The 21,312-nt window shown below is 37.3% G+C and overlaps 1 protein-coding gene across 13 annotated transcripts in view; it reads left to right on the forward strand.

Moving 5' to 3' along the window:
• The window catches only part of TPD52L1 (TPD52 like 1), a 109,409-nt gene that overhangs the window by 69,123 nt on the left and 18,974 nt on the right, over positions 1 to 21,312 (forward strand). For all 13 annotated transcript variants that reach the window (XR_001338257.6, XR_008625766.3, XR_008625767.3 and 10 more), the window contains exon 3: positions 6,009 to 6,157. Coding sequence is in view for 10 of the 13 variants with exons in the window: in XM_003827607.6 (XP_003827655.1) it covers positions 6,009 to 6,157 (149 nt within the window). In the remaining 3 variants the exon portion in view is untranslated. The remainder of the gene's footprint in view (positions 1 to 6,008; positions 6,158 to 21,312) is intronic.

A 21,312-nucleotide genomic window follows, 5' to 3' on the forward strand; every position in this document is an offset into this window, starting at 1 on the left:
TGAATTAACTCTTAAACCGGATTCTGATCCATTTTATTATTTCAGGTTGACACCTCCTACTGCTTTCTGGCTATGCTGGATTCCTTCCTCCCAGCTCTCTTTCTCTTCCCTCCCCTCTGTCTTATCCTGCATTATCTTGTTGATAATATTCCCATGAGGTTGCCCTTAGACTTCAACCAATCTCAAAACCCCATTCTCCCACACAGCCAACATATTTTTGTGTGCTTACCAAGTGCTGGCAAGAGGAAGACTTCTTTTTGTAGGAAACGTAAACTAAGCCAGTAGTGTCCAAAAGGCTTACATCTTGGACAAATTCAGCATTTTAAAAGAGGAATCTCTTGGCCAGCTGTGGTGGCTCACGCCTGTAATCCCAGCACTTTGGGAGGCCGAGGTGGGGGGATCACCAGAGGTCAGGAGTTCGAGACCAGCCTGTCCAACATGGTGAAACCCTGTCTCTATTAAAAATACAAAAATTAGTCAGGCATGGTGGCACGCACCTATAATCCCAGCTACTTGGGAGGCTGAGGCACAAGAATTGCTTGAACCCAGGAGGTGGAGGTTGCAGTGAGCCAAGATCATGCCACTGCACTCCAGCCTAGGCAACAGGGTGAGACTCCATCTCAAAAAAAAAAAAAAAAAAGGAATCTCTTTTAACATAACTTGATCTTTAATTTATTGTTGTGGTCATGCAATATGTATCTTTTTTAAAGTTCATCAAGTGTGAGGCCAATATCACCTCTGATCTGGTGCAGTGGTTCATGCATAGAAGGAATGTAATTAATATTTATAATTAGCTTGAGTTATTTTATATTTTAAGCAAATATTTATATTTGTAAATGCCAAAAGTAGAATATGCTCTTTTTTTTACAAACCTTGTCAGTAAATAAAGAAGTAATCTTTTGTTTCAGATATTTATTCTCATTGGTCTTATTACCAGACACCTTTTCTGAAGTCTTTACACACCTGGTTTTTTTTTCTCTCTCTCTTTAAGTACACTTGCCCAATAATTCTGTGCCACTATCATCCCACTCCCACTTTAATTTCACTAAGCTGCATTTTATGTTTAGTATTTCATAATGTGTCTTGCCTTTTGAAAAGGATAAAGTTTTGGCATTAGTACTGTAAATTTGTAATTATATAACAATCAAGTACTGCCAATGTCCCTGAGATAAGATGACTTAAGAGAAATAGGCATTAATAGGAATAGGAAAAATACCAGACAGCATTATCAAGTAAGTAAAGCCTATTTTCATGCTCTCTCAATCTCTCCTTTGGCTCTTTCCTCTTCCTCTGGTCTGTGCAGTCCCCAAGAACACACAGTGCCCTCAAGCTAATGGTGTCTTACACTTGCAAAGAAGTGCCTTAGGCTCTGGGCCTCTCTCTCTCTCTCTCTCTCTCAGCTCCTTCCTGAAGACCTTAACTCTTTCTGGACTGAGCTAGTGAACAGCTAATGTCTTCATAACCATAATATCTTATTGTTTTGCACCTCTTAGTATCTGCATTTTAATCTTGGGTCTCTTAGCCAAAGGCAAGAGTAGCCCAGAGAGGCAGGCCTTGAAGCCACGTGCACGTGAGACCAAATGTGGTTACTCCTAAATAACACTGATGATGCCTAGTTTATGAAAATATTTTTCCTTCTGGGTTGCAGTTAGAAATTTTATGTAATCTAGCAGATAAAACTGAAAAACAAATTTTATAAATTTCATACTGAAGCTAATTCATTAGCTAATTCAGACTAGTTAGTTCACTTTTTTGCATTTTTCTTTAGGTAAATTTATATAACATAAACTTATCCATTTTAAAGTGACCAATTCAGTGGCATTTAGTGCACTCACAGTGTTGTGTTGTGTAACCACCACATCTGAAAGGAAACTTGTACTCATTAAGCAGTTGCTTCCATTTCCCACTTCCCAGCCTCTGGCAGCCGCCAGTCTTCATTCTATCTCTATGGGCTTACCTATTCTTGATATTTCATATAAATGGAATCATACAATATGGGACCTTTTGTGTCTGGCTTCTTTCACTTAGCCTGATGTTTTTGAGGTTCATCCATGTTGTAGCATGTTTTAGTACTTCATTGTTTTTATGGCTGAATAATATTCCATTTTATTTATCTACTACAATTTGTTTATCCATTCATCTCTTGATGGACATTTGGGCTGTAGTCACCTTTGGTCTACTGTGAATAGTGCTGCTATGAACATGTGTGTCCATGTATTTGTTTGAGTACCAGTTCTCAATTCTTTGGGGTATATACCTAACAGTGGAATTGCTGAGTCCTGGGGAAATTAATTCTGTGTTTAACTTTCTGAGAAACTGTACGACTGTTTTCCACAGTGGTGGAACTATTTTACATTCCTGCCAGTAATGTACAAAGGTTCCAACGCCTCCACATCTTTGTCAACACTTGTTATTTTCCTGTTAACTCATATTTAAATAATCAAGTTTAAATATCTAATATTGGGCATAAATATTCATCCTACAAGGAGATCTTCTAGGGAGTCAAGAAACCAAAGAACTAGACCATTAATTTGCAATGCAGAAATAATTAATATTAAAAGGAAAAGATATATTAAATACTTTAATTCATTAACATGATTTACTTGCACTTCATCTCATTCCAAATTGGATGTGGCTTACAGAAGTACTTACAGTTTAGAGTTTCCATACTACTTGTATCAGAATCTCTGAGGATGCTTGCTGATAACACAAGCAGTCTGGCTCCACCAAATCTAACGCCTTGAACTCTCAGGGCATTAAAAGGCAGCAGATGCCTAGGAATCTGCATTTTAAATATGCTCTCTTATTTAAACTGAAGTTGAGAACCACTGAGATAACTAGACCAAACGATCGCAGTCAAATAAAGGATTGAAGTTCATCAGCAGTAGCCTTTAAGGTATTTGTAAGTAAAGACCTCATTGTGGCAGAACTCTTGGTTCTGTACAAAGAGAGGTTGTTGGCCTTTTGGAACCTTACACGTTAATGTAATTAAAGATTGTCTGTCTTTCCAACTTTTGCGATTAGTTTTTGGCATATATTTAGATCTCTGATAAATATTCTGAACGTTTTGAAAAGTGTGAGTCTTTATATTGCATTGAAATGGTTAGAATTTTATTATAGAATCTGAGAATACACCCAACTTAAATAGCTGACTTCATGTCTTCATTATTAGAGGTCTCTTCCCCATATGTGTCTTTGAAAGTGTGCCTGAATTTTTGAATTATTAAGTGTGGGACTTTATATTTCTTTTTGTAAAGAATGATTTTTGTTAAATTGGTCACTTTAATGTTTCTATCACTTTTGGGGGATGAAGATTTTATTAAAAATTTAATGGTAGCTCTGAATCCTTTACTCACTCCCCACCTCCAGATAACAAATGAATAATCCACAGCCCCTCGTGGTTTTTAATACACTTATGGGGCTCCATGGCTATGAGGTTGAGAATATTAAGGTGTTTAAGCCTCTTTCTCCTTGTGTACATCTGTAATTTATTTCAGCAAGTTAAAATTTTCCCCTTATTTTTTTACACAGTGGAAAATACTGTAACACTCAATATACCCCCACCCCTGCCGAGAAAAAAACCCAGAGTCCCAGTAATTTCAGTCACTCTAAATGAAAGAAAGCAGAAATGGCCTTTTTAATAGAGAATAAAAGGCTGACATGAACCCCAAGCATTTTCTGTGGTAAAAGAGCAAGAGATACAACCATGAGAAATATTGGGCAGCAGATTAAATGGAGGAGGACACATTGACAAAGATGAAAAAGAGAAATATGACATGATAACAAAAGAATAGAAGGGCTTAATTTTAAAATAACAGTGTATTCTCATTTAATGGAGAGACTAAAAGCATTATTCTCTTTAGTGGTCCCTAAACATACTCCTTTTACAGTAATCAGTGTATGTATGCACACTGAAGACTCTTGCTCATCAAGGAAAGACAGGGTTCTATTGATTATACTATGTTTGTAGAATATGTAATTCACTTTAGATTTTAGAAAGATGTCCATGTACATATAAAAAATGTTCTGTGAACATAAAGAAATGGATAATGTTAAATTGCCAGGACATTTTGCTGATATTAAAAACCCCAAGATATTGCTACTTCTTACTGCGGTATTTAAGATGCTTGTGATTCAGTATTTCTGCTTGTTTTGCTTACGTGATTATTTGTGTATATAAAGGTTCGCAAAACCATTTCTGTCTGTTCACTATTGGGGCTAGTGAAAGACTGGGGGTTTTATTGCATGTTTTGTTTTTGCAAAGGCAGATGCCCTTCTTGAGCTGCTTTCCCAGGAGCTGTGACTCTGGTGATCCAAGGAACGCATTTGCAAGATGACTGACAGCCTGACAGGGTTGGTGTGGTGCAGCTTGTGGTCCGAAGTAGAGTGACACTTTACAGTAAATGAGCCACAGTTGCTCCTTTTTAAAAAAATTTAGTAAGAAATCCACTAAAGTGACAGAGTTTTATTACCTCCATGCATGTGGGATAAGGTAGTTCTAATGATTCTTTTCTGGCTTAACAAGGAAAAGTCACAAAATTTGTTTTCCATTTTTCAGAAAACAAAGATGTAAATGTAAGCACTGATACCAGAGCAATATATTATAGAGTATGACAACTAATTAAAATCAAAGACTTTGTGATTTATTCAGATTTATTTTCACAGGATAGAACAGCACTTTCCAAAATCTGAGTACTTTACAGAGCTCTTTTGTTAGAAATTGCATTTGCAAGAGCAATTTTATAGTGCTGAAGAGATCTGCTTTTCTGTAGCACAGGGGAAAAAGGAAATATGTCCATACGAAGCCTTGTACATGAATGTTCATAGCAGCTTTATTTGCATTAGCCTAACCTAAATGCCCTTCAACAGGCAAATAAACAACACACTTTGGCATATTCATTCAATAGAATACTACTCTGCAAAAAAAGGGGAAGAACCATTGATAATACAGCAACATAGATGAATATAAAATAACTATCTGCAAAGCCAAGCAAAAATGAGTATATACTCTATGATTCAATTTGTATAAAATTCTAGTAAATATCTGCAAACTAAACCCTAGGGAAAGAAAGTCAGTCAGTGGCTGTCTGGTGAGAGTGGATTGAGGGAAAGGAAAGAAGAGGGAGGGAGGAAGAAGAAGAAGCAAGTAAAAGGTGATGAATATGTTCACTTCCTTGATTGTGATAACGGCTTCACGGGTAGATACATATGTTAAAACTTACAAATTATACATATACACTTTAAATGTCTGCAGCTTATTGTATGACAGTTACAGGTCAATGAAACTGTTAAAAAGAAAAATCAACACAAATCACTCTTTTACATACATCCTCTAATCCCTTGTTCCTTCCTTTCTTAAGGCATTAGCTTGGCAAAACCCCATTGTCTGCCAATTCCATTCCTGCACCTATGCAACTGTGTGTGGTTGGCAAAAAATAAACTACACTGAAGCCAGGCGTGGTGGCTCGCGTCTGTAATCCCAACACTTTGGGAGGCCAAGACAGGAGAATCCCTTGAGGCCAAGAGTTTGAGACCAGCCTGGTCAACATAGTGAGACCGTGTCTCTTTAAAATAAATAAATAAAGTGGCACTTGAGAAGAAGTTATATAAAATAAGGGTACAGTAGAAAACCAATTTTTGTTCAAAAATTATGTCTATATACAACTTATAGAAAGAACATTTGGAAGTTTAGAAACCAAAAAATAAGCAGTGGCTATTTCCTAGCAGGATACAGGTGATTTTTATTTTCTTGTTTATGTTTTTCTGTACAATCTCACTTTTTTTTTTAACAAGCAGCATAAATTACTTCTATAATCATTAAAATGAAAAATTCTGTTTCTACTTTGAGATATTAGACTATCACCTGTATGGGGTGTATTTGGCAAACCTACACATGGGATTGTATAAATAGGAGGGTCAGAGGCTGCTTTGGAATACCCAGAGCTTCTGTAAGTATCCTTTTTTGCTGGTCTGACATTTTCCCCCACCATTTCCCCTCCGCCTTGTAGCTAGAAGACGAAATTACAACACTACGACAAGTTTTGTCAGCGAAAGAAAGGCATCTAGTTGAGATAAAACAAAAACTCGGCATGAACCTGATGAATGAATTAAAACAGAACTTCAGCAAAAGCTGGCATGACATGCAGACTACCACTGCGTAAGTATCGTATGAACAGTGTTTTATTAACTCAGCCTGATGTCTCCTCACTCTGTTGTGTTTTGTTTCATTTTTCCTACAAGGCTGATTTGGTGTATGAAGCTAGGAAAAAAAAAATACTTTCTCTAAAAGCAAAGCAAAGAAATGTGAATAATCATTAAGTATGCTGCATGTGAAGCAGATTCTATGAAGTAGCTTCATGAAATAAAACTCTGTTCACTGAAACTCCATTTTCACTCAGACTACTTTCATTAGGTTTTATTGTTTAAATGTTTTTCTCCTTATATTTTTAACATTTGTCAAATATACTTGTTTTAAAACTTTTTCTCATAAAAACTATAAATGGGAAGGTGTTTTCTCCTCAGCACATTTGACACTCACTATGTATGTCTTCCAAAAGTGGTTGGCAGTTTCAATACTGACTTGCTGGCAATTGATTTACAAAGAAAACCTTGTACTTCTCATCTTTTGTTTTGCACTTTTCATTCTCACTATTCTAGGGAATATTTAGAGCTGGGTTTAGACCAGTTTTAGAGCTTGGTTTAGATTACAGTTTTGGCCCTGTAATCCCAGCACTTTGGGAAGCCGAGGCGGGTGGATCACAAGGTCAGGAGATCAAGACCATCCTGGCTAACATGGTGAAACCTTGTCTCTACTAAAAAATACAAAAAATCAGCTGGGTGTGATGGCATGCCCCTGTAATCCCAGCTACTCGGGAGGCTGAGGCAGGAGAATTGCTTGAACCCAGGAGGCAGAGGTTGCAATGAGTCGAGATGGCGCCTCTCCACTCCAGCCTGGCGACAGAGGGAGACTCTGTCTCAAAAAAAAGAAAGGAAGAAATGGTTTTTGCTTTGCCATTATCATCCTGTCTTGTGCTAGGTAAGGCACAGAATAATCTCAGTTATTCTACAATCACACTTTTTTTATTAGATTATTCTTAAGTTGCATGAAATATTTAATGATGATGGTACTTTTCTAATGTTGCAAAGTATTTTACCTGCCAGGGGGTCTTGTACCAAAGGGGAGTACTCCACATATGTGATGTGATTTTTCTTCTTTTTGTGTATTGGGGGTTAGGGGCTGATGAGGGAATCACAGAGGCTTTATCCCTAGCCTTAACTTTAGTCCCAAATTTCACCATTAAGAAATTGTCTTTGGGTTATGCATTTTCTTCTCTACTATCACACTTTGGAAGGTAAAGATATTGCATTCCTAATACCTAAGTGGGAGTCAATTTTTCTTTCTCCTAGGCATAGAAAGACCTGATGGTAGGAAGAGGTACCAATAATTGACAGCAATTATTTCAGTTTTGCCAGCAGCCAAATTTGCCTGCTGGTTCCTAAGAACTAAGATGTAAGCCTTTTTGCTCCTATGAGAAGATGTCCTTTGTATGAGGAATTGGGTCTAAAACGAGCATGACATCTCCCCAACTTCCTTAGTTTCCATAAGAATGAGAATGTTTTTCTCCCTCTAAATATGGCCTAGCAGTCCTATTGGGCTCTATGCTTGTGCACCCTAAGGACTCAATCAGATAGGTTCAGGGCACAGCCCAGAGTCAGGCAGAATGGAGCCAGGGAGCTTGTCAGTTTATCTCCAGAAGTTAACCAACCTTCCCCAACCTAATGATGACAATTACGGGAAAAAATAAGAAACCACACATTGATGTGCAGCAATTTAAAAGATAAGTTGCAAAACCATATGAACAATCTCCTGAAAGGATAACTGGATTTTAGGCATTAAATTAAATGAGCTTATCTGTCAGTAGTTTTGGCCTCTGTCTTTCCACTTTCGTGGCCAATACCAATTAATGGCCCTGACAGTGTAAAGTTGAACAAGCTCTAATTCTCTGGGTTTGGTCACCTCTGTATTTAATCCAGGCCTGAGGGTTTCGTATAACACTGGTCTGAACTTCCCTGTGGGGTATAAGTACCAGGAAGAACTTCCTGCATGGCCTTCCTAATCACATTGCATAGGTGAACTAACCAAATGGAAGGCGGGGCAATGCTGGCAGTTTTGTTGCTGAAGGAGAGAGGTGCCTGGCAGGGAGGTGGGAATGTCCGAGCAGAGGGAGTGTCAAGTTTGTGCAAGGTCTGCCAGGGGAAGGGAGGGGAGAGACTCATATTCCTCCTGGGACTGGAAATAGAGCTGGCAAGTTCAAGGAAGGCTTCTAGCCTCTTCCCACAGGGGATAATGTCTAATTTGTGTTTTTCCATGTTTGAAAAACTAATAGGTTTTATAGCCAGGTAGTCTACTTAATGTAAAGCATTTTGCTGGATGAATAGCCTAGATTTATTCCCTGGGGTTATGGAGTTTAGAGTCTAGTTAGGAAGACAGAGTTTGAGTTTTTGTTGTTGTTGTTGTTGTTGTTGTTTGTTTGTTTATACGACAAAATCATGGACAAGGGGGATAGAAAGGATTTGGAGAACAGATCAACAGTGGTTTGCAGGTGGATGATGAAGGAAATAGGACCAAGTGTGATGTCTAGGCCTTTGACTTGGGCTACTGAGTGAGTGTTGGAACTGTTTACGAGTATTGTGGTTAGGCTCATGGTTGCTTGGGTTGAAATCTAGGCCTTGCTGCATTCATGAAGTGAGATCATCTTAATGCCGATCCCATAGGTAGTGAAGATTCAGTAGGTTAATGTTCGTAAAGCCTGCAGGACAGCATCTGACACTTTGTAGGCATGAAATGATTATTTGCTGCTGTGAGAAAGATTGAGAAACAAGTCTGGAGGAGAGACACAATAATTCGTTTTGGCTCCGTAAAGTCTGAAATGCCCAATAGATAAACAGATTTATAGGCTGAGAGGACAACTCAGTGGAAAAGTTTAAGGCAGAGATGGACATTTGGGATTCAACTGCATATAGATAACATCGAAAACTAGATGACTAGATGAGATTTCCCTGGGGATTACTTAATAAATACAAATGGTCATGAACTCACTAACCTTTAGGAATGAAGTGAACTTTCCTTTGTAGGGAAGAACCAGTCCCTGTCTTTAGGAGGAGGCATAAGTCTATCAACCATATAATTTGGGGAAAGGGTCTGTCCCCAACCCTTTCTTCTTGGTTGTTGAGGGAAGGCAGCGGATCTTAATCATATGTTTGGAGGAGCGATAAAATCTGTATCCCTCTGAATTAATTAAACCCCTGCTCTTAGTGCTGTTTATGATACCCATTCCAGGACAAAATCTACACCTCATCTGATGAAAAATTTGATGTGAAGAAATGATGAGCTATGATCAGGTTAGGTTAGGTAGAATTAGATTTCAAAGCACTAAAAAAAATTTTTAGCTGTCAGAGGATGTGTGTGATTCCCAGAGGCAATACTTTGCATACTGATTAAGCAATCATGACCTATTTAGTTTGATTTATAATGAAAAGAAAATCTATGGTATGTTAATGAAAGATCTTGGCATATTTCAGTCTGCAGTAGGATTCAAATTGAAATAGGCCTTGATAAGTAGGAATAATTACACAGCAGACTGAAATTATCTCCTTTACAGAAAGATTCCAGGAATACAGGAAAAGGTCAAGGGATCATCGGTATCCAGTGTTTCTTGTTGCTGTTGTTCTTGTCATAGTTTTTTACTTGCCTAGATTTGTATCTAAGAACATACAAAAAAGTCCTCTCCATTTTTTGGTTTTCTGCTGCCTTTTTATGTTGTCTTTAGACTTCAAGGAGACATGGGAGAGGTGGGTGACTTTGGGGTAAAGGAGGAGAAATTGAATCTCTTCTGTAGGCAGAAGTAGAATCAGGAAATGCAACTTTATGGTGGGCTATTCAAAGCAGTGGGCTTCATGTATTCAACAAGTATTCTGCTTTGCTAACCCATGAAACATGAAATACCCCCACTAATAAACCCCTCTGAATTGTGCCACAATCTAAATGGTAAGTCGACAGAGGGCAGAGATTTTGGAAAGGAATTTAAACTATTCCATCTTTTTGAAAGCTTAATAATTTTATCCTATATAAAGAGGACGAAAAGCCTCACATTCAGCATTTTAAAAACGCACAGTGCTCAAAAATTGAACGTTAGTTTATGATTTATTTACTCTTTGATTTTGTTCTTCTAAGACTTCCAGGCCATTAATGGTCAGGAATTCTTATTATCTCTTTTTATGAGGGAGCCTGGTTGTAGCACTATTGAGTTCAGGAGTGCCAGTGAAGATTAAAGACCTAATTTTAAAAGATGTACACACCCAATCTCTCACATGGTTGTTCATTCTTTTTACCTTCAGGCTTTCATCTTATTACACAAGGCAGAAAGTAGATTCTTTTCTTCTAGATTCAAGTGGTAAATTTATGTTCTGATAACATATTTAGGGAGCCTTTGGAATAAAATAATCTTAAATGTTTTTTTGTATCTTTGGTGAAATGCTGCATATTCAACCATTAAAGGAACACTTTCTTTTAAATCTCATAAGAGGAAATATATTCGTGCTGTAAAATATCTTCTTCTAAAAAGATGAATTTTTTATTTCTTCTAGTTGTATATAGAAAAATGCTTTATTTAAGTCAAAACAATTTAGAAAACAACATGCTTTCTCCTTTTGATTATTAACACCAATGTTCAAATTAGTAAAACATGTCAAGTGGACTTTGCATGAAAAGTCAACAGAATGCTTTTTATTTGGCTTGCAGAGACCCTTACCTCACACTACTGAAGATCCCCTGTTGGCGTGCTGGCCAAACAGCTAACCTGTCCTTGCCAATAAATGCTATCCATTCCAGCCAAATTGAGTTTCTGAAAAGTAAAGCCCACTTTCCTGTTGACTTTCATTGAAAAACAGGAAGTTTACATGTACTCAACACCAAACATCTCTCAGTGAACAGTCTTAAAGGACTTAATGCATATCAGGTGCTCTATAAACATTAGCTGCCATTGCTTTAAAAAACATTAGCTGCTATTGCCATTGCTGCCAAAGAAAGGCAAATGTTTAACTATGAAAGTAATGGCAGCTAATGTTCAGCCCTAGACCAGATTTGAGCCTTGTTGGGAAGTGCAGGTCCCTAAAGCGGTGTTTTCTGCTAGAATGGCTTTAGAACACACAAGGGCAAATTTCTCTTCACTCACCTGAAAGCTTCAGTTGTTCTCTTGAGTTAGAAGCTTCACATTGGAAACTCCTGATTCCGCTCCTGTAGCTGAAGTGAGGACAGGCACAGAACACAGACTTGAAGCATATACTTTCAACGTTTCTGCCACATAATGCACAACTGACGGCAACTCAAAGATATCTTACACATTCCTGCTTTTACTTAAGGAAAACGTATTGTTCCTCTGCTCTATCAATTATGTAAGTCAGCAATGGTGAACCTATATTTAGCTTAAAGTAAGAGACCTAGCGATCTGAAATGCTAAATACTATTTCTATTTAAGTTACAAGATTGTCAAGTCAATCAAGGTATTAGTATTTAAGTTGTTTTTCATTATTTGAATATTACTGCACATAGTTTTATATGATAGGGTTGAAAAACAATCTTAAGTATTAAAGATGTGCCAGATTCCATGGCATAATAAAGGGAGTAAAATGCAATGCATCATCGAGTGCCATGGCTCACACCTATAATCCTAGCCCTTCAGGAGGCCGAGGTGAAAGAATCACTTGAGCTCACGAGTTCAAGATCAGCCTGGGCAGCGTGGTGAAACTGCATCTTTACAAAAAGTGCAAAAAATCAGCCAAATATGGTGGCGTGCACCTGTAGTCCCAGCCATTTAGGGGCCTGAGGTGGGAGGATTGCTAGAGCCCAGGAGATGGAGGCTGCGATGAGCCATGTTCACTCCACTGCACTCCAGCCTGGGTGACCAAGTGATACCCTGTCTACAAATAACAATAATAATAATAATAATAATAATAATAATAATAAAACACCAACTTCTTTTGGCTGATAGGAGGGTTTTTTTCCCCCAAGACTCAGGCTCCTAGCTTCTGGATGGGGATCTATCTTACTCATGCAACTTTAAGATCAAGTTCAATCAGGATGCAGCATAAGGTTACAGGGCCTGTGCAATACATAACTCCTGAGGCACCATTTGCTTAGACCAGGCATGTCCAATATCTGGGCTTCCCTGGGCCACACTGGAAGGAGAATTGTCTTGGGCCACACATAAAATACACTAAGGATAGCTGATCAGCTAGAAAGAAAAAAAAGTTGCAAAAAATATAAATAAAAACTCATAATGATTTAAGAAAGTTTATGAGTTTGTGTTGGGCTGCTTTCAAAGCTGTCCTGGGCCACATGTGACCCATAGGCCGCAGGTTGGACAAGCTTGGCCTAGGCTATGGTGTGAGTGCTGCTCCTTGGTGCTTTTAAGTACTTGGAGCCCAATGGCCTATTTCTCATGGGGTCTCTGATTACTTTGTTCTTGAAAATCATTTCCTGACATATAACCCTTTCTCATTGTTTACCCTTTTGAAATCTCTTTCAATTGTTCATTTCCAAGTAATGTATATAAAATAGCAACTAACTGTTTTCAAGAAATATGATGGTTAGCTGGGCTCAGTGATGCTTGCCTATAATCCCAGCTGCTGGGGAGGCTAAGGCAGAAGGATTGCCAGAGTCTAGGAATTCGAGGCCAGCTTGGATAACATAGTGGGATCCCAAGTCTATATATATATAAAAGGAATATGATGTTTAGCCTAAGGAAGAGGTGTAAAAATGTGGGGAAAAAATGTGCATTTTAGCATTCTTGAAATACAGTATTATTTCTCTCTCTGAACACTGGTACTATAGAAAGCTGACCCAACTCACCTTTAAATGTCTATCATCTTCAAGGCAGCAAGACATTTTAATGGAAAGCAGGCACCCTGGACTAGGCCCTAGACTTACCTGTGTCACTAAGATTCACATAACTCTTTTGGGCCTCAGTTTCATCATCTGTAATCTGAAGGGATTTAGCTCCAGTGCCCTTCAGATTTAACATTAAATAATTCTTGGAAATAAGGAGTCCTAAAATTTTTAACACTGCATTAAACTACCTGTATAGCTGAATTTTAACTATAAAATTTCATATAGAAATAGACTTGCATTTTTCATGGTGGGGACATAAATAATATTAATACCACACTAAAGTAATCAGATCACTGCATATGCTCACCTCCCATTTTGCTATAGAAATGTGTTTAAAACACAATGTAGCTATCACCTATTTTCAATATATACTTCTCTCTAGCTAGCTATATTTAAATTATGCATTAAATTCAGAATGTCACACACACACAAACAAGTGTTTAAAAAATCATATCTTAGTTCAAAACATTCTCAAATATATAAAGTTAAACTACATGGAAAAGCTTAAAAGAAAATTAAATATTGGGTCTAACTGTAAGAATTCTTGAAGAAATGTGGAACCAACACAAGAATGAATTCTCTAGCTAGTAGCCAGTCCCAACTTCATGCAAAAGCCACAGATATTGCAGAATATTTATTTACTTTTCCCTTGAGTCACGTTTCAGGCCACACAGAGTCAGTGGCAGGTGGTTGCTCAATAGACTTTCTTCCTTTCCTCCACCCTTCCCTGGTTTCCTTTTTACCCTTATCACTCCCTTCTCCCTAGGGCTCAGTCCATTCTGCAAGCACCCCAAGTGGCCAAGGCCCCAGGGACCTCTGGCCTTGACTAGACAGAAAGAGGTTGCTTTTACAGTCTTCTCAAGGGTGCAGGCTTAAGTCTTTTTAATTCTTCAAAATGGGACATTTAAAATACAGCACAACCCTTTTCGTGCCATATTTGATAGCATCACAAAGCAGAACAGCTAGAGCAGAGACCCTAAGGTAGGAGGGGGCCTGGTATGTTCCAGGGACAGTGAGGAGGCTGGAAGGTCTGGAGCAGAGTAAGAAGAAATGAGAGGGGACCAGACTGTGTAGGGCCATCAGAAGGCCCACCAGGTGGACTTTGGCTTTTCGCCGTGAGTATTATGAGGAGATAGTGCAAGGTTTTGAGCAGAGACCTGCTCCAATTTAATGCTTTAATGGGTCCCTCTGGCTGCGGTGTTGAAAAGGGACTGTAGAAGGATAAGGTGGAAGTATGGAGTTTAGTTTAGGAGGTGATTGCAAGAGCCCCGGTGAGTGATGATGGCGGCTTGAACTAAGGTGGAGAGTAGTGGAAGCAGTGAGAAAGTAGACTCCACATCTATTCTGAAAGTTGCAATGAACCAACAGGGCTTTTCTGATGAATTTGATTTGGAGAATGAAAGAAACAGAAAGGTTAAAGATGATGCTAGTCTCCTATTTTGGGCATTCAATAGGTTGTTCTATTTTCTTACCAAAACACATAAGTTTTTGCACAGGAAAGTTTTTCTTGATGTTTTTCAGAATTATGATGTCAGTAGAGTCCTGGATTGAGCCTAATTCTGAATCACAGTCCATAGTGTAATAATGTTTCATCAGCATATAATACTGTACTTTCCTCACTTCCAACTCCTTTATTTATTTATTTATTTATGGCGCAATTTCAGCTCACTGCAGCCTCTGCCTCCTGGGTTCAAGCAATTCTCCTGCCTCAGCCTCCCGAGTTGCTGGGATCACAGGCATGTGCCACCCAGCCCTGATTTTGTTTTGTTTTGTTTTGTTTTGCTTTTTTAGTAGAGACAGGGTTTCACCATGTTTGCCAGGCTGATCTCTAACTCCTGACCTCAGGTGATCCACCCTTCTCAGCCTCCCAAAGTGCTGAGATTGCAGGCGTGAGCCACGACGCCCAGCCTTGAACTCCATTTTTAATGCCCTTTTCACAGATCTGATTTCATTACCCAGTTACTACTTACTGAAACCTTCATCAGCATCCTAAAAATATGACTGTGGTAGGAAGTCCAGATTTTTCTTTATTTATTTGTAAATAAGTCATTTTGTTCTTAAGGCCAAGACACTACATTTACATCTTGCTTTCTGAGTCTAGTTAATCCAAGTGTTCAAGACACTGCTTTGGAAAACTATTTAGTAGCAGGCTTTTTCTGAAGAATTCTTAGCACATGACATTTCAAGATCACACCTCACTAAAATCTTCTAATAATGATTGGTGTTTTTATTTCTAGTCTTTAACATTTTTAGTATTTTTAACTGTCTTATCACTAATGACAATTTAGATAATAATTTTTTATCTTTTTAAATGTTATTTCAATAGTTTTTGGGAAACAGGTGGCTTTTGGTTACATGGATAAGTTTTTCGGGGGTGATTTCTGAGATTTTGATGCACCCATCACCCAAACAGTGTACATTGTACCCAAGGTGTAGTCTTTTATCCCTCACCCCCCTCGAACCCTTTCCCCCGAGTCCCCAAAGTCCATTATATCGTTCTTATGCCTTTGCATCCTCACAGCTTAGTTCCCACTTAGAAATGAGAATATACAATGTTTGGTTTTCCATTCCTGAGTTACTTCCCTTAGAATAATGGTCTCCAACTCCATCCAGATTGCTGCAAATGTCATTATTTCATTCTTTTTTATGGCTGAGTAGTATTCCATGGTATGTAGGAATATATATTAACTAGACTCAGAAAGCAAGATTTAAAAGCAAGATTTAAATGTAGTAGTTTTGGCCTTAAAAACAAGAGGACTTTTTACAAATAAATATAGAAAAATTTGGACTTCCTACCACAGTTATATTTTATATCACATTTTCTTTATCCACTCATCAGTTGATGGGCATGTAAGCTGGTTCCATATTTTTGCAATTGCAAATTGTGCTGCTATAAATATGCATGTGTAAGTGTCTTTTTCATATAATGACTTCTTTCCCTTTGGGGGAAATCCCAATAGTGGGATTGCTGGATTGAATAGTAGTTATGCTTCTAGTTCTTTAAGGACTCCTCATACTGTTTTCTGTAGTGGTTGTAGTTTACATTCCCACCAGCAGTGTAAAAGTATTCACTTTTCACCACATCAACGCCAATGTCTATTTTTTTTTATTTTTAAATTATGGTCATTTTTGCAGGAGTAAGGTGGTATTTCACTGTAGTTTTAACTTGCATTTCTCTGATAATTAGTGATGTGGGGCATTTTTTCACGTTTGTTGGCCATTTGTATATCTGCTTTTGAGAATTGTCTATTCATGTCTGTATTAGTCTGTTATCATGCTGCTGATAAAGACATACCCAAGATTGGGTAATTTATAAAGAAAAAGGTTTAATGGATTCACAGTTCCACATGGCTGGGAATGCCTCACAATTATGGCAGAAGGTGGAAGGCACATCTTACATGGCAGCAGGAAAGAGAGAATGAGAGCCAAGCAATAGGGGAACCCCTTATAAAACCATCAGATCTCATGAGACTTATTTACTACCACAAAAATAGTATGTGGGAAACCATCCCCATGATTCAATTATCTCCCACCAGGTCCCTCCCACAACACGTAGAACTTACGGGAGCTACAATTCAAGATGAGATTTGGGTGGGGACCCAGGCAAACCATATCAATGTCCTTTACCCACTTTTTGATGGGGTTGTTTTGTTCTTGCTGATTTGTTTGAGTTTTGAGTTTCTTGTAGGTTCTGGATATTAGTCGTTTGTCAGACGCATAGTTTGCAAAGATTTTCTCCCACTCTGGTTTGTCTGTTTGCTGATTATTTCTTCTGCTGTGCAGAAGCTTTTTAGTTTAATTAGGTCCCATATATTTATTTATGTTGCATTTGCTTTTGTGTTCTTGGTCATGAACTCTTTGCCTAAGCCAAGGTCTAGAAGAGTTTTTCTGATGTTATCCTCTAGAATTTTTATAGTTTCAGGTCTTAGATTTAAGTCTCACATTCATCTTGAGTTAATTTTTGTGTAAGGTGAGAGATGAGGATCCAGTTTCGTTCTTCTACATGTGACTTTCCAATTATCCCAGTGCCATTTGTTGAATAGGGTGTCCTTTCCCCACTTTATGTTTTTGTTTGCTTTGCCAAAGATCAGTTTACTGTAAGTATTGGCTTCATTTCTGGATTCTCTGTTCTCTTCCATTGTTCTACGTGCCTATTTTTATACCAGTACCATGCTATTTTGGTAACTACAGCCTTGTAGTATAGTTTGAAGTCTGGTAATGTGATACCTCCAGATTTGTTCTTTTTGCTTAGTATTGTTTTGGCTATGTGGGCTTTTTTGGGGGTTCCATGTGAATTTTAGAATTGTTTTTTCTAGTTCAGTGAAGAGTGATAATGATATTTTGATGGGAATTGCATTGAATCTGTAGATTGCTATTGGCAGTATGGTCATTTTTACAATACTGATTCTACCCATTCATGAGCATGAGTTTTCATTTGTTTGTGTTATCTTTGGTTTCTTTCAGCAGTGTTTTGTCATTTTCCTTGCAGGTATCTTTCACCTACTTGGTTAAGTATATTCCTAAGTATTTTATTTTTTATTTTTTGCAGCTATCGTAAAAGGGATTGAGTTCTTTATTTGATTCTCAGTTTGGTCACTGTTGGTGTACAGCAGTGCTACTGATTTGTGTACATTGATTTTGTATCCTGAAACTTTACTGAATTCATTCATCAGATCTAGTAGCTTTTTGGATGAGTTTTTAGGGTTTTCTAGGTATGCAGTCATATCATCAGTGAACAGCAAGAGTTTGACTTCCTCTTTTCCAATTTAGATGGCTTTTATTTCTTTTTCTTGTCTGATTGCTCTGGCTAAGACTTCCTGTACTATATTGAATAGAAGTGGTGAAAGTGGGCATCCTTATCTTCTTCCAGTTCTTGAGGGAATGCTTTCAACTTTTCTCCCATTTAGTATGAGGCTGGCTGTGGGTTTGTCATAGATGGATTTTATTATCTTGAAATATGTCCCTTCTATGCTGATTATGCAGAGATCTTTAATCATAAAGGGATGCCATATTTTGTCAAATAACTTTTCTGTGTCTATTGAGATGATCATATGATTTTTGTTTTTAATTCTGTTTATGTAATGTATCACATTTATTGACTTGCATATGTTAAAGCATCCCTGAGTCCCTGGTATGAAATCCACTTGATCATGGTGGATTATATTTTTGATATGCTGTTGGATTCAGTTAGCTAGTATTTTGTTGAGGATTTTTGTGTCTATGTTCATCAGGGATATGTTTTCTTTTCTTGTTATGTCCTTTCCTGGTTTTGGCATTACATTTGGTGATACCAGCTTCATAGAATGATCTGGGAGGATTTCCTCTTTCTCTGTCTTTTGGAATAGTTCTAGTAGGATTGGTACCAATTCTTCTTTAAATGTCTGATAGAATTAGCTGTGAATGTATATGGCCCTGGACTTTTTTTTTATTGTCAATTTTTTTATTACTGTTTCAATCTCGCTACGTATTATTGGTCTGTTCAGAGTTTCTATTTCTTCCTGATTTCATCTAGGAGGGTTGTATTGATATATTTCCAGGAACTTATTCATCTCCTCTAGATTTTCTAGTTTGTGCCCATGAAGGTATTTGTAGTAGCCTTGAATGTTTGTATTTCTCTGGTATCAGTTGTGATATCTCCCATTTCATTTCTAATTGAGCTTCTTTGGATTCTCTCTCTTGTTTTCTTGGTTAATCTTGCTAATGGTCTATCAATTTTGTTTATCTTTTTGAAGAATCAGCTTTTTGTTTCATTTAACTTTTATATCTTTTTTTTGTCAGTTTCATTTAGTTCTACTCTGATCTTTGTTATTTTTTTTTTTCTTCCGCTGGGTTTGGGTTTGGTTTGCTTCTGTTTCTCTAGTTCCTTGAGATGTGACATTAGGTTGTCTATTTGGGGTCTTTCAGACTTTTTGATGTAGTCATTTAATGCTATGAAATTTCCTCTTAGCACTGCTTTTGTTGTATCCCAGAGGTTTTGACAAGTTGTCTCACTATTATCATTCAGTTCAAAGAATTTTTTAATTTCCATCTTGATTTCATTGTTGACCAAAGATTATTCAAGAGCAGATTGTTTAATGTCTATATATTTGTATAGTTTTGAGGCTTCCTTTTGGAGTCAGGATACTTGATATGAATTTGGTTTTCTTAAATTTATTGAGACTTGTTTTGTGGCCTATCATATGGTCTATCTTAGAGAAATGTTTCATGTGCTGATGAAAAGAATGTATACTGCAATTGTTTGGTAGAATGTTCTGTAAATATATGTTAAGTCCATTAGTTCTAGTGTAGAGTTTAAGTCCATTGTTTCATTGTTGATTTTCCATCTTGATGACATGTCTAGTGCTGTCATTGTAGTATTAAAGTCCCCCACTATTATTGCATTGCCATCTATCTCATTTCTCAGGCCTGGTAGGAATTGTTTTATGAATTTTGGAGCTCCAGTATTTGGTGCATATGTATTTAGGATTGTGATATTTTCTTATTGGACTAATCCTTTCATCATTACATAATGTCCCTCTTGGTCTTTTTTTAGTGTTGTTGCTTTAAAGTCTGTTTTGTTTGATATAAGAATAGCTACTCCTGCTCACTTTTAGTTTCCATTTGTGTGGAATATCCTTTTCCACCTCTTTACCTTAAGTTGATGTGATTCCTTATGTGTTATGTGAGTCTCTTGAAGACAGCAGATACTTGGTTGGTGGATTTTAATCCATTTTGCTATCATGCGTCTTTTAAGTGGAGCATTTAGGCCATTTACGTTGAAAGTTAGTATTGAGATGTGAGGTACTGTTCTATTCATTATGCTAGTTGTTGCCTAAATACTGTTTTGTTTTGTTTCATTTTGTTCTTGTTTTATAGGTCCTGTGAGATTTACGCTTTGATGAAGTTCTATTTTGGTGTATTTCAAGGTTTTGTTTCAAGATTTAGAACTCCCTTGAGCATTTCTTGTCAGGCTGGCTTGGTAGTGGCAATTTCTCTCAGCATTTGTTTGTCTGCAAAAGACTTTCTCTCTCTTTCATTTATGAAGCTTAGTTTTGCTGGATACAAAATTCTTGGCTAATTGTCTGCCAATTATTTTGTTTAAGGAGGCTAATGATGGGACCCTAATCCCTTCTGGCTTGTAAGATTTCTGCTGATAAACCAGCTGTTAATCTGATAGGTTTTCCTTAATAGGTTACCTGATGCTTTTTCCTCATTGCTCTTAAGATTCTTTTCTTTGTCCTGATTTTAGATAACCTGATGACTGTGTGCCTATGTGATGATCTTTTTGTGAATAATTTCACAGGAGTTCTTTGAGCTTCTTGTATTTCATTGTCTAGATCTCTGGCAAGGCCAGGGAAGTTTTCCCCAATTATTTCCTCAAATAAGTTTTCCAAACTAAAATTTTTCTTCTTCCTCAGAAACAGCAATTATTCTTAGGTTTGGCCATTTAACATAATCCCAAATTTCTTGGAGGAGGCTTTGTTCATTTTTTTTCTTTGTCTTTGTTGGATTGTGTTAATTTGAAAGCCTTGTCTTTGACCTCTGAAGTTTTTTTCTACTTGTTCTAGTCTATTGTTGAAACTTTCCACTGCATTTTTTATTTTCCTAAGCAAGTCTTTCATTTCCAGAAGTTATGATTGTTTTTTCCTTATGATATATATTTCTCTGGAAAATTTTTTATTGATGTCCTATATTTGTTTTAAGTTTCTTTAAGTTAGTTTTCAGCCAACTTACCTTTCTCTTGTATCTCCTTGAGTAGCACAATTCTGAATTCTTTATCTGGCAATTCAGAGATTTCGTCTTGGTTTGGATCCATTCCTAGGGAGTTAGTGTGACCTTTCATGGGTATTATAGAACCCTGGTTTGTTTTATTACTAGAATTACTTTTCTGGTTTCTTCTCATTTGGGTAGACTATTTGTTAAAATTGTTCTTGAATTTATTTTTGCTTAAAATTTTTTTTAACTTAAATTTATTTATTCCCTTTTAAGGATTAGACTTTAATGTTTATTTTAGCCTAATTTAATTCTTGGTGCTTGTAGGGTTGAAGACTCAGTATGAGATCCTTAGTTACAGAAAGTTTTTTTGTGTGCTGGCTTTCCCTTATGCTGTTTGTAGTTGTTACATTCTTGGTGTGTGGGTGAGTTCACTGCCTCTTATGGAGTTGGAATGGCAGGTATCTCTTGAAGCTTATCTTGTTCTCTCATGGTGTACCCTTTATTTATTTATTTAACTTTTTTCCCACTGTTTTATTTACTGAGTTGACGATTCAGGCTTTAGGCCATTAGGAGAGGTATCCCTGGTTAGGCACTGGTTGTGGCTAAGGCAGGTGGGTAGATGTAATACCTGATGGTGGGCTGAGGTCCCAGCCTTGATGAAGTTGGCT

Source organism: Pan paniscus, chromosome 5, assembly GCF_029289425.2.
Source record: "Pan paniscus chromosome 5, NHGRI_mPanPan1-v2.0_pri, whole genome shotgun sequence".
Classification (NCBI taxonomy): Eukaryota; Metazoa; Chordata; class Mammalia; order Primates; family Hominidae; genus Pan; species Pan paniscus.